The 13,577-nt window shown below is 37.7% G+C and overlaps 1 protein-coding gene across 5 annotated transcripts; it reads left to right on the top strand.

Moving 5' to 3' along the window:
- Positions 1–2,214: 2,214 nt before the first annotated feature.
- On the top strand, positions 2,215–10,783 carry LOC103720810 (large ribosomal subunit protein eL20z-like). Of its 5 annotated transcripts, XM_088722700.2 has the most exons (6): positions 2,221–2,372; positions 2,783–3,387; positions 8,005–8,114; positions 9,083–9,215; positions 9,291–9,408; positions 10,499–10,783. In XM_088722700.2, the coding sequence occupies exons 3-6, from the start codon at positions 8,105–8,107 to the stop codon at positions 10,550–10,552; spliced, it is 315 nt and encodes a 104-aa protein (XP_088578826.1). In that variant the 5' UTR covers positions 2,221–2,372; positions 2,783–3,387; positions 8,005–8,104; the 3' UTR covers positions 10,553–10,783. The 5 variants fall into 5 exon arrangements, with proteins under 5 accessions (XP_008808931.2, XP_008808927.2, XP_088578826.1 ...); XM_008810709.5 differs by lacking the exon at positions 2,783–3,387 and having other exon boundaries at positions 2,215–2,372; positions 9,092–9,215; XM_008810705.5 differs by lacking the exon at positions 2,783–3,387 and having other exon boundaries at positions 2,215–2,372.
- Positions 10,784–13,577: the final 2,794 nt, after the last annotated feature.

The following is a 13,577-nucleotide window of genomic DNA, read 5'->3' as shown; positions in this document are numbered from 1 at the left end:
TCTGGACAAAGAAAGCTTTAATTCTTTTAAGGGAACATGGTGATATGGCGTCATCAAACTTTTGATTTTTCTTACCTAGCTAGTATATTTAAATACAGCCATTTAGTGTCACAATGTCAGACCTATTATGGCTCAACACTTGGAAATGCATAGATTATGTTTAGATTGACACGCCAACAAAAAGAGATAAGCTCAGCTGTAGGAACTGTGATTAGCCTTAAGAACATAAGTATCAACTAGTGTGCCAATAAAAGATTGTGGAAAGGGAGTTTTAAGCCAAAGCCAACACAAGCTTGCACTTCGGAAGTTGGATCTGAAACAAATCCAACGTCGCACAAAGTTGCATAAGGGGTTTCTCCCTCCATCTTCACCTTCCGGATCCCCAAACACTTGTGTTCTTCCACTTTTACTGGGCTGTTATAGTGTAATCGAGCCAAATCTAACTTTTTTATCCAATTGAGTCTCTGAGTTGAAGAGGGTGTTATTTGGCAAATAAAGAGTTGCTTATTTAGGTGTTTAACGTAGTGGTGAGATATAACAGCACATTGCTTGTGTATTAGAATTTTTTTTATTAAAATAAGAAAGAATATTTAACAAGAAACTTGTCCCACCTTGATATGCCATGATTCCCATGCATCATTTATTCATAAACCGCCAAAAAATATAACATCTTTAAACAAAGATGCTGTCCGTAAGCTGAAAGCTTCCACACCGTCCAAAAGATCCAGCTAAATTTAGTTGTCATAAAACATGAATTTCATTTGTTTTCTTCCTATCAATCTCCTCCTGTTCTTGGTCCACCCTTGGAACAGATACTTGCATGAGTACACGACTCTCTGGCTATCTCGTCGAGCACATACTTCCTCTCTTATTTAATCTGCCACTCCATGGGCCACTCATTTATTTTAAATAGGAAACTAATCAATCTACAGTGGTAGGACCTCACCAACTTCGTTGACGTACGTACGTGTCTTAACTTCTCCGGCAGAACATCAGAACTGACTGGTTTTGCGTTTCCCTTGCACTGTTTTTCTAACTTTTCGGACCCGCGGATCTGCCTTAAGATCAGGTCTTGGGAAGGACGGCGGGCATTTCAACGGATGGATGCGCATAGAAATTCTTAGCAGTTAATTAATCCTAAAAACACATCGGGCCCGCAGACGGAGAACGGATGAGATGAGCGTACGACGGCAGACATAGATTATTTTTTGATAAAGTTACAAAAAAACCCTCTCAATTTATGCCAATGTCGAGGACACTCCACGAATTTTAAAAAGTTTGAAGAAGTCCCTCAAGTTTGCAAACTATTTTAAATTGGCGCTTCAACTCTGGACCAAGGTGCTAGTTTGCTGCTTCAATTGATGAAAATGCTCTCTCCTTTTTTTTTAAGGCCTATTTTAACTTTAAAATCTATGCAAATGGATGAATAGTCGGATCACCCATATAGCCACTTTAAAATCTATGCATGCAAATGAATATTCGGATTATTCTTACTTTGAGATCCATGCAGGTGGATGAATATTTGGATCGATTCGAGATATGCAGATAGATGAATGATCCGATCATCCATTGATCACTTTGAGATCTATGCAGGCAGATGAATATTTGGATCATCCATTACATAGATTTCAGAGTGCTCGAAACTCCTTTATTCATCCATCCACATAGATTTCAAAGCGATCAATGGATGATCAGAATTATTCATCAACTTGAGCATATCTCAAAGCAACCATACATGAATTCGTATGAAGAAAGATGAGCCGCGACGTCATTCTGTGATTGGTGATCCAGCCGTGGATCCTTTTATAATCTGAAGGCTAATTTGGTCATAATATAATTATATACCACGATAAGATGATCCTGTAAACGGAGACGAACGGAAAGGCACGTTTGCATGGTGTTTTTAAGCTTAGCCCAATGTTTAAGGCTCTCTCTGTAATTTTACTCAATGGTTTTTATACGCCCCAAAGTGGGCGGAGGCGTGACAAATTGCACAACGGTGGGCATTTATAATCGATCGGCGATCTGACCGAAAAGGAGAATCCGGTCACTGCCTTAGGCTTCCCTTCTGTTGCTCTGCTTCGAAGTCAGCGCCTTCGGTGGCCTTGCGTCCACCGGAGACCGAATCTTTAAGCATATTACTACAGCGGTCGAAAGTTTATCCTCACCGGTGAGAGTGTAAACCCCAAACCCAAGGAAAGAATAGCAAAAATCTAATGACGTCAAAAAGCGTCAGAAAACGGAGGGTCAAAAGTCCCCCCGCTCGTTGCCTTCGCCCACAGAAGGCACCGCCAACTCTCTCTCTCTGTCTCTCGGCGACAGCTCTCGTTCTTCCGGGTTCCTCTCCTGGGCCTCGTCTCAGTCTCCTATAGGTAAGTCCCTTCTGCTCGCTTTTTATTGCTTTTTTATTTTTTTTAAAAAAAAACTTGCATCGAGTTCCATTTCGGGCCTTGGTCTCGTTCTCGAGGAATTTGGGTTTAGAAAAACTTTTGAAGTTTGAGAGTTCGGTCTGATTGTTTTGAATTAAGTCTTGATTCTTCTGTGGGGCTTCTGCAATGGGTTTCTTTTGCTAGAGCTATTGGGAGTTTGTTTTTGTTTTTCTAAACATGGATATGGTGATTAACTTATGTTGTATTCGCATCAAAGACGGTGGGATCCTTTCCGTTTTTGGGTGGTAATTTACAGTAGAGATTTTTTTCTATTTTTTGGCGGTTTTCTTTATTTAAATTAATGGGAACTGATGGTATGTTGAGTGGTTTCTGTTTTCCTCCCCCTTGGACAGGTTAGGGGAGTATGGATCCTATTGACGTGCTTCAATTGATTCAATGAGTGGCTCGATCTCTATCTTAATTTCAATTAAAAGATGTTATTTGACTCGAAGTAGCTTTTGCAGATCAGGTCTAGATTGTTAGTTATTGAGGTCATTTTATTTGTACTAGCTACCTACTAAAAATATGCAGCTTTTATATATATTTAACCGAGTAGGAAGTCAATAAGAAGTAATTTTAGAAAACTGGATTAATTGAAGATGGACAATTATCACTTTGATGTTGGGTGTGCGAGATGTAGTGGAGGAGAAACTTGAAGAACCATAATCCAAGGGGAATTTCTGTTGGCATCTTGATTGGTAGTCAATCTAGTCGGCTGACCTCAATATATATGGGACGCTAAAGGAGGAGAGAAGGACTCAATAGCGAAAGATAAGTTGATCATGGTGATACCCATTTGGGAACTACAAAAAAATTTACCCTGCACTTTCCCTTTACAGATGGGAGGTTCTAAGATCAAATCTGCTTCAATAACTTTGTTGCTATTCAGATGCATCCTGGTAATTTTATGAGAGTTAACAAAATGAGGTTGGAGGTGATGCTTATGGGAGAGGAAAAGGTAACATTTTGACATATGCTTTATAAAATTCCAAAACCATATTTGTGGCCGACCAATCCTATGACTGGGGAGACTAGATGAGCAAGATTGATTTAAAGCAAAAACCCTGTGCCAACTTATGTACAAAATTTTTATATGGATCTGATAATCCGGTCACATCCTTTTAATAAGTCCTTCCATGCAGGCTATCTCACATCTATTGGCTTTTCTTGCTCTTTCATTATCTCGACTGTTCATATTATACGTCTTGCCTTTATTGACTATAGTTGTCTTCATTTACTTTTACCTCTTTTCGCTTGAATGTATATGGTGATCAGCTCATAGTCTTAAGGCAAGACAAACAAATAGAAGATCAATAGTGACTGTTTTTCCAAGGAATAACTCATAGGCATGCATTAATTTTAAGGTGGCGGACCATGCATTGGAAAGCTAACTTTGAAGCTCATAACTTGTAGTATTATTTTTTATGAATTCAATCATAATGAAGGTCTAAATTTAGTGAAAACTTCGAGAGAAAGGTGAGCTTAGGAGTTTGTGTCATACTAGAAACACTTACGTTGCTTTTCTGTTATTAAAACAGAGAATTAGTTAAATAATTATTTGATTTCCAGTACATTATAGTTTTTTTGTTTCCAGTTTCGAAGTTACCTTGGCCTGTTAATGCTGATATGTGATAATCATCTTCGAGGAATACTAAATATTATGAATTGATTAAGGCCCTGTCTGGATGGAGGTTTATCTTATTTGCCTAACAGCACTCAAGCTTGAGAGAAGGGATGATGCAAGGAAGCATTATGGAGGAGAAGAACATAGGATAGAGAGAAACATGAATCCCTGAATTTTTAGATAGGAAATTTAATAAGATGATCATATATCTTATCGCTAAAATATTGGGTTTTGAAGTTCAAAGTTTTTGATTGGCCAGCTTCTTATGAATTGATTTAGGCCCTGTTTGGATGGCGGCAGGTTCGCCGTACCGGTATCGAACCCCGTACCAGTGTCGCACTAGTATAGGCGTACCGAGTATCGGTACGGTACGGTATGCGGTATGCCAAGCGTACCGACATTGGCGTACCGATACCGGTACCCATCGGTACGGATACAGTACGTCCGGTACCGATCAGTACCGACCGGTACAGCATACCATGATGTTATGGCTGTTTATCTTATCTACCTAACAACACTCAAACTTGTGAGAAGGAATGAGGGAAGGAAGCATTATGGAGGAGAAGAACATGGATTGGAGAGAAACATGTATCCCTGAATTCTCAGATAGTAAGTTTCAAAAAAAGATGTTAAATCTTATGCCTAAATTTTTGGGTTTTGAAGTTCAAAAGTTTCTCTTGATTGGCCATTCTCTTTGTTTTTTCTTCATGATCTTTTCCCATATTTCCACCAGCACACCTACTCTATCACAGGATATGTAATGCTCACATGCAAACAAGGTCTAAATATTTTGTTTAGCGGGCGTTAGTTATTTCTCCTCCATGGGTTCCAATTTGCCCTTGTTCTTGTTTCTCCGTTGTTCTTTGCCCCCTCCTTTTTTCCCCTTGTGACCTTGCAATCATAGCCCATTAAGGTTATGCCAACCCTATTAAGTGTGTTATGGAGAATCCAGTGGCACAACATATAAAAAAATAGGTAGCTGCAATGTTCTTGTTGCATCTTATGTTGATTAATGGAGGAAAAAAGCCTTAGAAACAGAAAAGGAAAAAATCTTGGAAATATAGTGCTGTAGAATATTGTCAAGAAGGTCATGAAATACTGCTAATAACTCTGACTGTGCAACTTATAAAGATTTGCATGTTAAGGATAGGCTCATAAAATTTTACTGGAATGATTTGCATGTTAAAGATAGGTTCATAAAATTTTACTGGAAAGAATGGTGAGACAAAAGAACTCAAAGAAAATCAACATGATTCCAATGGATTTAGAGTGACTTGTGAAATGAAGATGTGGTTCTGGAGTGCTGTAATTGCTGCATCTTGAATGACAATGTTCAGCATGTTCGGGCATTATGTAATAAAGACAGTTTATGCAAATGGGATGAGCATAACACTGACTAGAATCTTATGATAGGCATTCGGTAGAGCTAGGAAAGTAGAAAGATTAGAGGAGTTCAATATACATCCAGGGTCACAGAATGGTTAGGCAAAAAGAGGTGCGAATGAGACATTAGTTGAGATGAGTTAGTTGTTTATAGGAAAGAATGACAAAAAAGTATTTTGCTAGGAACTAATAGAAATATATGACCTATTGGTTATTATTATGTGGTGTTTGGTGGATAGGTTTGATAGTGTGTGATTTACAGGAATATAGGGGTTTGAAGGATGGCATAATATGGAAACAATGGATAATGAGTTAGGGCATTAATACTGTTTAAGATTAGCCCTAGCATGACTAGTCTGCAAGGTTTATGATGTCTAATATCTTTAAATTTCCTGGGGTTTTTAGAATTGGAAACCTCAAACTGGAAGGAAAAGAATAGACATCACCATGCTATCCCTGTTACATTATTCACTTCCCATGCTATCCCTATTACATTATTCAAACTGAAACTTCACTACGCAATCCCTACTACATTGTTCAAACTGAAAAGAATATTTATTCAAACTGAAACCTCACCAAGCATGCCATTTAATTCAAGAATATTTATCCAAAGTCGCCTGGATTGAGTCATACAACCTGGTACCAAAAAACATTTTCAGTTAGTGGTTCCTCCTTTGTTTCTTCTATCAATGATAGTTGGCCTTAATGCTAGTTGCAGTAGTATTCTCAAGTGTAATTGATTCCAGAAAACTGAAAAAAGCATCGTAAAACAAAACAAACTGGGACAATTTACTTGCTTCAGTTTTTTGCATAATATCAGATGCCAACACAACTGACATCTAATGGAAGAGTTTTAAAAGATGTCTTTGTTGTTGATCAACTGACGCTTTATTATGCACTTGTGTTGCTTATGTTACATTAAGCAGTCAATGTATATACAGTGCATTTTGAGTTTGATTTCATTTTGAACCAGCAATCTTTGCCATAAAAGGAGCGGTTGGAGCATTTGAAGTGTTAAAGTTGTTAGGACCATTAGGTTCTGCCAGAGTTTTCTGTTGTGAGAAAAGGAGATCAGATCTGTGTTATGGTATTGATGAAAAAGGGATAAAGTGGTAACTTATGTAAAAACTTAAAAAATTGCTGTGAGATATTTTGAATATTGTAACATTAGTAGAGTGCATTGATCTTTATTTAGAAATCTTAGCAAAGTTGACAGAGCATCTCAAATGGGCTTGTTTCTTTTATGCTTATAGAATTTGACACATGCTGTTACTGATTAAAGAGGTTGAAGTGTTTGATTTTCTATTCTGATCCTATCTACTTATTTTGGTCTTTTTGGTCGTTGGGAAGTCGTTAAACTCTTATTTTCATTGATGCACTCTGTCATTCCTCTCCAAGTTGTTATGTAAATAGAGCATGTTATAGAGTATTTAGAGAGTGAGAGGGTGAAGGGGTTGAATTGGGATGAGGGCTCTATAGAATTAAATGCTGTGAGAGCCATGGAGCCAAATATTCAAGAAATAGTCAGAGAGTTTGCACTCAAATTAGGATAGACGATGTCAGCTTTATAGAACACCAGATATGTTTTCATAGCTTCTATGCATCATTTGATCAACTTTGAGCAAACAAGGATTAGCAGGTCTTCTCCTTGCTTTTTCAAACTGCATGGTCCTGCTGGCTAGATAATGGTTTATAACCTGTACGTGTGTATGTACTTTTTTACATATGTTAAGATAATAATAGCTATTTCATTTTGTGTTTATGAAAAGAGTGAGCTCTCATCATCTATGATGCCCTAACTCTTCAATAATACCTACAGATGGGTATAAGAATAGACCTTTTATTTCTGTGACTTCATGCTGCTTATCCTTCTTCCTTTAGTGTATGTTCTGATGCAGTTTTTCTAATTGATCCAATTTGCTTTCTGAATTTCTGCTTTGGCTTCAATATCCCTACAACCATAGACTTGTGCGAGTAAGCCAGAATTTATATGATCCAGAATATTATGTTGATGCCAGCTACTGCAACTGAATTGTGTGCTCTAGATGATTATCTTTAGAAGTCTATTCAGTTTATGTCAAATAGGTAGCAATCCTATCATGTTAAAAACCTCTCCCTGGTGACTGAAATGGATTTGTTTTCATAACGGGTGATATTCTTGTATGTGCTTTTGATATTCCAAAGCTAAGATTCCTTATCCTGTGAAGATGATTTCAACAATTGGAAATAAGGTCATTCAAACACGAACATTGAATATGCATTTTGCAAGTGGTCCTCACAGAATTTTTTTCTAAATTCTGGACCACATATCATAAAGAATTGGATTAAATTCTTAAATTATTGCATTCATCTATCTTTTTTGTAATTTGAATATGCTATTGATCATTTGTCTTCCAGTTATTTTTATAATGTCATGGTACTTGCTTGACCATTACCTCTTTCCGTTCTGAATACTTTTGTTTGTACCATAATTTGAGCAGGCTTATTTTTGTTGGAGAACACACTTCAGCTTCCTTCATGATCATTCCAAAAATAAATGTGAAACTTTTTTTTTTGATAAACTAACAGGTTGCAGCCATGCTTTTGGACTTCAGTAACTGGAGGTGACAGAAAATCAAGGATGTTAAGATGTACTTGTGATATACCAACTAAGCAACTCCTGACATAGATGGATAAAGGTAGCTTAATTCCCCTGGTTTATGCTTTATTTACCTATTAATCTTCGTTTATTATAATTTTGCACTAATGACCCAAGATACTGGAGCTGACAAGTTTGATTCTGTTACCAATAATCTTGCTCTGGATCACTGCAGAATAAGATATATAATTCTAACCGACTTACATAGTCTCTCTTTTTATATTTTTCTTGGCAGTTTTTGGATGTCAATGGTGCAAATGGCATCTGTTGTCATTTGTTTGATTTGTTACTATTCACTTTGGCAAACTTATGAGCAACTTTTAGGACCTTGATGATGTTTTCTTCCCAAAGATTTAGATTGAATCATAGGCAAAATTTCCACTAGCACCTACTTAACCTAATAATTTTCCTCTATATATATGTATGTAGAAATATTAATTTCTTGTATTTTGAATGAAATAAGCTAACTGGATTGTAGTGAACTGATGGTCATAGATGCTTGCTTTCAGGAGAAGTGATTAGTGGGACTGGAAACTGATTCGTCATTCATGGGACTGAACGACTTCTTATGGAATTATTGCCTAGGACATTTCTTTATAGAGACATCTCACCTAATTCTTCTTAGCCTGATCGTAGACAATGCACTAGTAGATCCAAGTCCTATAATAGTTTCATAAACCGCTAATGTCTAGTAAGGAATGTTCTTTATAAAATATCATTTGTGACCCCTAAAAACGGTTTGGTATGAACCATGCTTTAAATACAACTTCATTTCAGCTTAACCACCTTCATATGGCAATACAGCCAATTTAACTTTCATGGATGCATTTTGAAGCAGGAATGCAGTGATGCTTTAGTCTGCTGGAGAATATGGAAAAAGCCTCACCTCGAAAGCATCCAATTGTTAGAAACTTGGAATTAGTCTTTATTAGAATTACTGAAGTGCTATGAAATCTTTAAAACCTCGAGGCATCATGTTTAATGCTGTATCTGATTGATATCTCACAGTGAATGCAGGGCAGTCTTATGATCGTAAGGATTGTGGTGGGAAGTATATATTGATAAATGATGAAGAGGACCCACGGTTGGCTATGTTTGACAAGCCCCTCCCATGCTGCGGCTGTGGAATAGGATGGTGTTCGTAAGTGTACCTCCTCACCCCCATCATTCCTTCTATCTCACTCATTGATCTCATGAGAACACCATTCCTTTGCAGTTTGCTTTTGGGATTTGTATGCCCGTTGATATGGTACTGTGCTGCAATTCTGTACTTGTGCAGCTACTACCACAGAGATCCACGAGAGCGATCTGGCCTTGCTGCTAATGCAATTGCTGTTAGTCTCTCTCTCGCCCCCCCCCCCCCCACAAAAAAAAAAAAACCCCAATCCACCCGTCTTTCTTTCTCTCTCTGACACACACACACATGCACCTACGCATGCACTGCACACATGCACGTGCAGACACAGTTCAGCAAAATCATTACCTGTCTTTCCCTCCTATAGCTACCAAAAAGCTATATGTCTGCTCTATGTAGCCCGTAAGAAGTGATTATTTCACTGTAAAACACTTCACTATTTATTTAATGACTCTTCAAACACTAAGCATGGCAGTTCCTCCAACAACTTTAATGAACTATCAATAAAAACGTTAAGAATGCTTTGTGACAATTGATCTGATATGACAGCATCAAGAAAAGATCATAATCCTTGAAATAGCTAGCATATTGCATTTTTGACAGAGCTACCTGAAAGTTGAAACCACTCATTTGATAGTTACTAAACCACTCCTTATTTGATAACTGCTATCACATTGGAAGCATTAGGAGATTCTTGCAGACTACAATGAGGTCCGAGGGATAATAATGGGAAAATACCATCTTTTGTTCTTTCTTGAGAAATGTGGTGGAAATACCACCCTCAGGGTTTGACCCAGGACCTCTCCTTAGATTACAGGGGTGCTGACAAGCTGGCTAAAAGTTCTCTGCTATATTATTTGATATTTCCACTGCTATTTGGAATTATTTCTTGATTATTAGCTGGACAGTTGATCTTACAACTGATGGGATCGAAGTATATCTTCCTTCTTGACCCCATCTTGTTTGGGAGGAGATCAAGGCTTTCCAAACAAGTTGGAGTTGAGAGGGAAGATATCTGTTGATGTCTCTACACTAAGCAACTTGACTTTCATTCCATGATTGTGCCAGAATTTCCATTACAATCTCCATTTTTTCTGAAAAGAAAACAGCCATCTCTTTCTTTCTTTCTTTCTTTTTCTTTTTGTTTTTTTAAGAACAAACGGGCCCAGAAGAGAGGCCCATCATATTTTTATTAAGATCATGAATCAGCCATCTTATATTGTTATTCGTATTTATTTTAATTTCTTCCCTCAATTTATGTTCCAATTCAGCTATCTATGTATTTTCAGGCACTGGTCTGTACAATTGTGACTTTCATCACCCTGGCTGTCATCTTCCTCTAGTTCAGGTCTTCGTGCTACACGTTCAGGTCTACATGCAGCAAAGTTGGCAGCCAGAGAATACTTATGAACCTTTATCTAGCGAGCTCGGTGAGGGAAGCATGATGATGAATGATTTTAATGTTCAAAATTGCTCACCAGTTCTTTATCTTGTGACGCTATGACAAAGTCATCTGTATGATAAACCACGACAGACATTTGCAGTTAATCGGTAAACTTATCTGTTCACTTTAATATCTTGTGCAAAAATCAAGTTCTTTTGACCACAAATCTTTGGGGCTTTATTTCTCCCATTGGTAAAGGAGAGGGAAGTTGCGATTGAAATCAAACTCCAATATGCATTTGGGCCCTTTTGTATTTAGGATCTAATTGAAGTGCCCCTAGAGTATCAATATCTCCTTTCAGCAATCAAGTTCTTCTGCTATGCTTTGCAGTAACGAAAGCTGACTTTGCCTACAGTGCTCCTACGATGGTGCAATCTCATCGTCGTGCCCTCTTGTAACTCCAGAGACCTGAAAATCTGAAACAGTGCATCTGTTTGTAGCTTGTTGGTTGCTAATCAGGTGGCATCATCATGACCATTAACATTACCCATCTTCAGCTATGCTAATGCACGGGAAAAGGCACCTAATTTTGGGAGCTTTACTATTTAAGAAAAATTATATTTTCATCTACTCGAGAAATTATTTTTTAGATATCTGGCTTTTTATGCCATGAATTATAACCGCTCATTTTTATAGCGATGCAATAATATAAGCACTTGCTGAGTGGAAGCCATAGGAACGGTTGGTTGTGATTGGCTGCAGGCATGGATGGTGCGGTGCAGAAAATAATTTCTTGACCTAGTTGGTTTTCAGCAATTAATCCTTTTAACTTTTGATTCAAATTACTCTTAATGGCATTTCAATAATTTATAAGCACCGTGGGGTAGACGAGGGGAATGGTGACACTGAGTCAAGTTAAAACTTAAAAGGATTAACTGAAGCATTAAAGGAGAGAGGGGGTCCGTGCAAATGGTTGAAAGTCCAAAGGATCAAAATGTAAGGGCTCGTTTGGTTCGCAGGAAAAGGAGGGGGGAAAGTGTGGTCAACGGAAAAGTAATGAAATGCCTCTTGTTTGGTTGGAGTTTTCAAAGGAGAGAGATGGGAAATTTGTATTCCCATGGGAATATGATTCCCACATTTCATGGGAAAGTCTTTCCCATGAGAAACATGGGAAAGTTACTTTCCCATGAAAAACATGGAAAAGTTACTTTCCCATGAGGTGGGAATCACTCCTTTTTTATTTTTTCCCAAAAAGACCCTTCAGCATTAAAGAAGCATTAAAGAGGCATTAAAGACCTAATTTTTATTAAGGGCATAATAGGAATTATACATAACTTTTCTAGGAAAGTGGATGGTCAACCAAACATAAGCACTTTGGAAATTAGTCACTTTCCCATGGTTAACCAAACATGTCAAAAGTACTTTCCTAGGGATCCTCTTCTTAGAAATATGATTTCCAGGAATCATATTCCTAGGAGGGAAAATACTTCCCGCGAACCAAACGAGCCCTAATTGTTCCTTATTTATTATGCTGAGACTAGTTGCATTATCAAACATTCATTAACCGCTGCCACAATGACAAAACCGAGCCGCAAAGTAAAGAGTCCTATCTTCTTCTGTTGGCGGGGATGCATTTTGGTGTTGTTCTCCATTAGCAATAACTTTTGCTTGATTGGTCAAATTGGTCACTTAACATTACCTTTTGGCCTTTGATTTATTTTCAATTAAAACTTTAAAAACAACACAGATCACAGCATTTTACCTAGCGGACACATTTTGCTCCTATTTCTCAACTTACTAAAAGATGAAGAGGATCAGTTGAGGCCATCCTAAGTCTAGTTCGTAGATCTTTCTAACATGTAAATCATGAGAGCACATTTTGTGGGCATGAGACGGCTAAACCTCCGTTCTCCGTTCTCCCTAAATTAATCTAGTTTGCCGAGCATCCAGGGATTTGCCCACAATCTATACGAGAAGAAATTAGTGTCAAGCCCTACAAAAAAGATTTTTGAAAAACTAGTCCCTAAAATCTTTCATATTTTTATATTAATTCTCGTCTTTTTAATTCATATTTTAATTTCTTAAATCTTGCAATTATTGGTTATATTTCTTTCAAGTTAACTAAATAATAACCGAATTCTGCTTATATTTTCTTAATTTCATATCTTATAAATATTTTCGGTCTAGCCCTCATGTTTAACGAATTCTTTAACTTTTGCCCCTTTATTGTTGATCCTCTAGTGGACAAATATGGGGTCAAAAGGGTGAAGTGAGCAGAAAGAGGTCGAGTCGTAAGTCCCATTTGCTGTTTAGCCAAGGATGCGTTTAATCTTCTTATGATTCTAGCTAATTTTAGCTAGATTCTGGACAATAAAAATTAGCGGAAGGATAAATTTATACAAGCAAAGAACATTTTAAAAGTTTTACTTAAATATGAAAAAGGTGGGAATTAATATGCCCATGTAGAGGATTTCAAAGGCTAATACTAAAAAGTTGGATATAACTCCACAAAATCATTTATATGTGCATTTATACAGAGAAGAAGTAAGAACGAGGATGATTTCATATAGGATGGAAGCTAGGAAATTAAAAAAGGTATCCTATGTCATCGCCCTCCAATTCGTACGGACATAAGAGGACCATATCTTAAGATCCGATCATTCGAGAAGTACAACGATGAGCGGACCCAATATGTTCGTAATCATTGGCATCCGTGTACCTCCTCAATCACCAGCCAGCCATCCCTGCAGTAATCGAGTGTTTCGGCTTTAAGCGTTGACCCTCCGCAGCCTCGGCGCGAATTCGTCACCCAGCAAAAAAAAAAAAGAGAGCCATGGTTAATTCCCTCCTCCATCGGTACGAGGGAGTGAAATCGGCAGATCATAATCTGGATCTCGAGCAGTCTGATTGTGGTGGTCTTTCTTCCAAGCTGTGTAAAGATAGAGAGCGATCACAGCAGCCACCAAGAAAAAGATCGGCCAAAC

This window comes from Phoenix dactylifera, chromosome 5 (genome assembly GCF_051530095.1).
Source record: "Phoenix dactylifera cultivar Ajwa chromosome 5, Ajwa_hap1_PhDact_Kaust_v1.1, whole genome shotgun sequence".
Classification (NCBI taxonomy): domain Eukaryota; kingdom Viridiplantae; phylum Streptophyta; class Magnoliopsida; order Arecales; family Arecaceae; genus Phoenix; species Phoenix dactylifera.
This window is presented reverse-complemented; position numbering and strand designations above follow the sequence as displayed.

What these genes read in the sequence shown, in the direction of transcription:
- LOC103720810 (XM_008810705.5), top strand. An exon ending in TGTGGAATAGGATGGTGTTC is followed by an intron (nt 9,216 to 9,290) that starts GTAAGTGTACCT and finishes ATTCCTTTGCAG; the next exon opens with TTTGCTTTTGGGATTTGTAT. An exon ending in TTGCTGCTAATGCAATTGCT is followed by an intron (nt 9,409 to 10,498) that starts GTTAGTCTCTCT and finishes ATGTATTTTCAG; the next exon opens with GCACTGGTCTGTACAATTGT.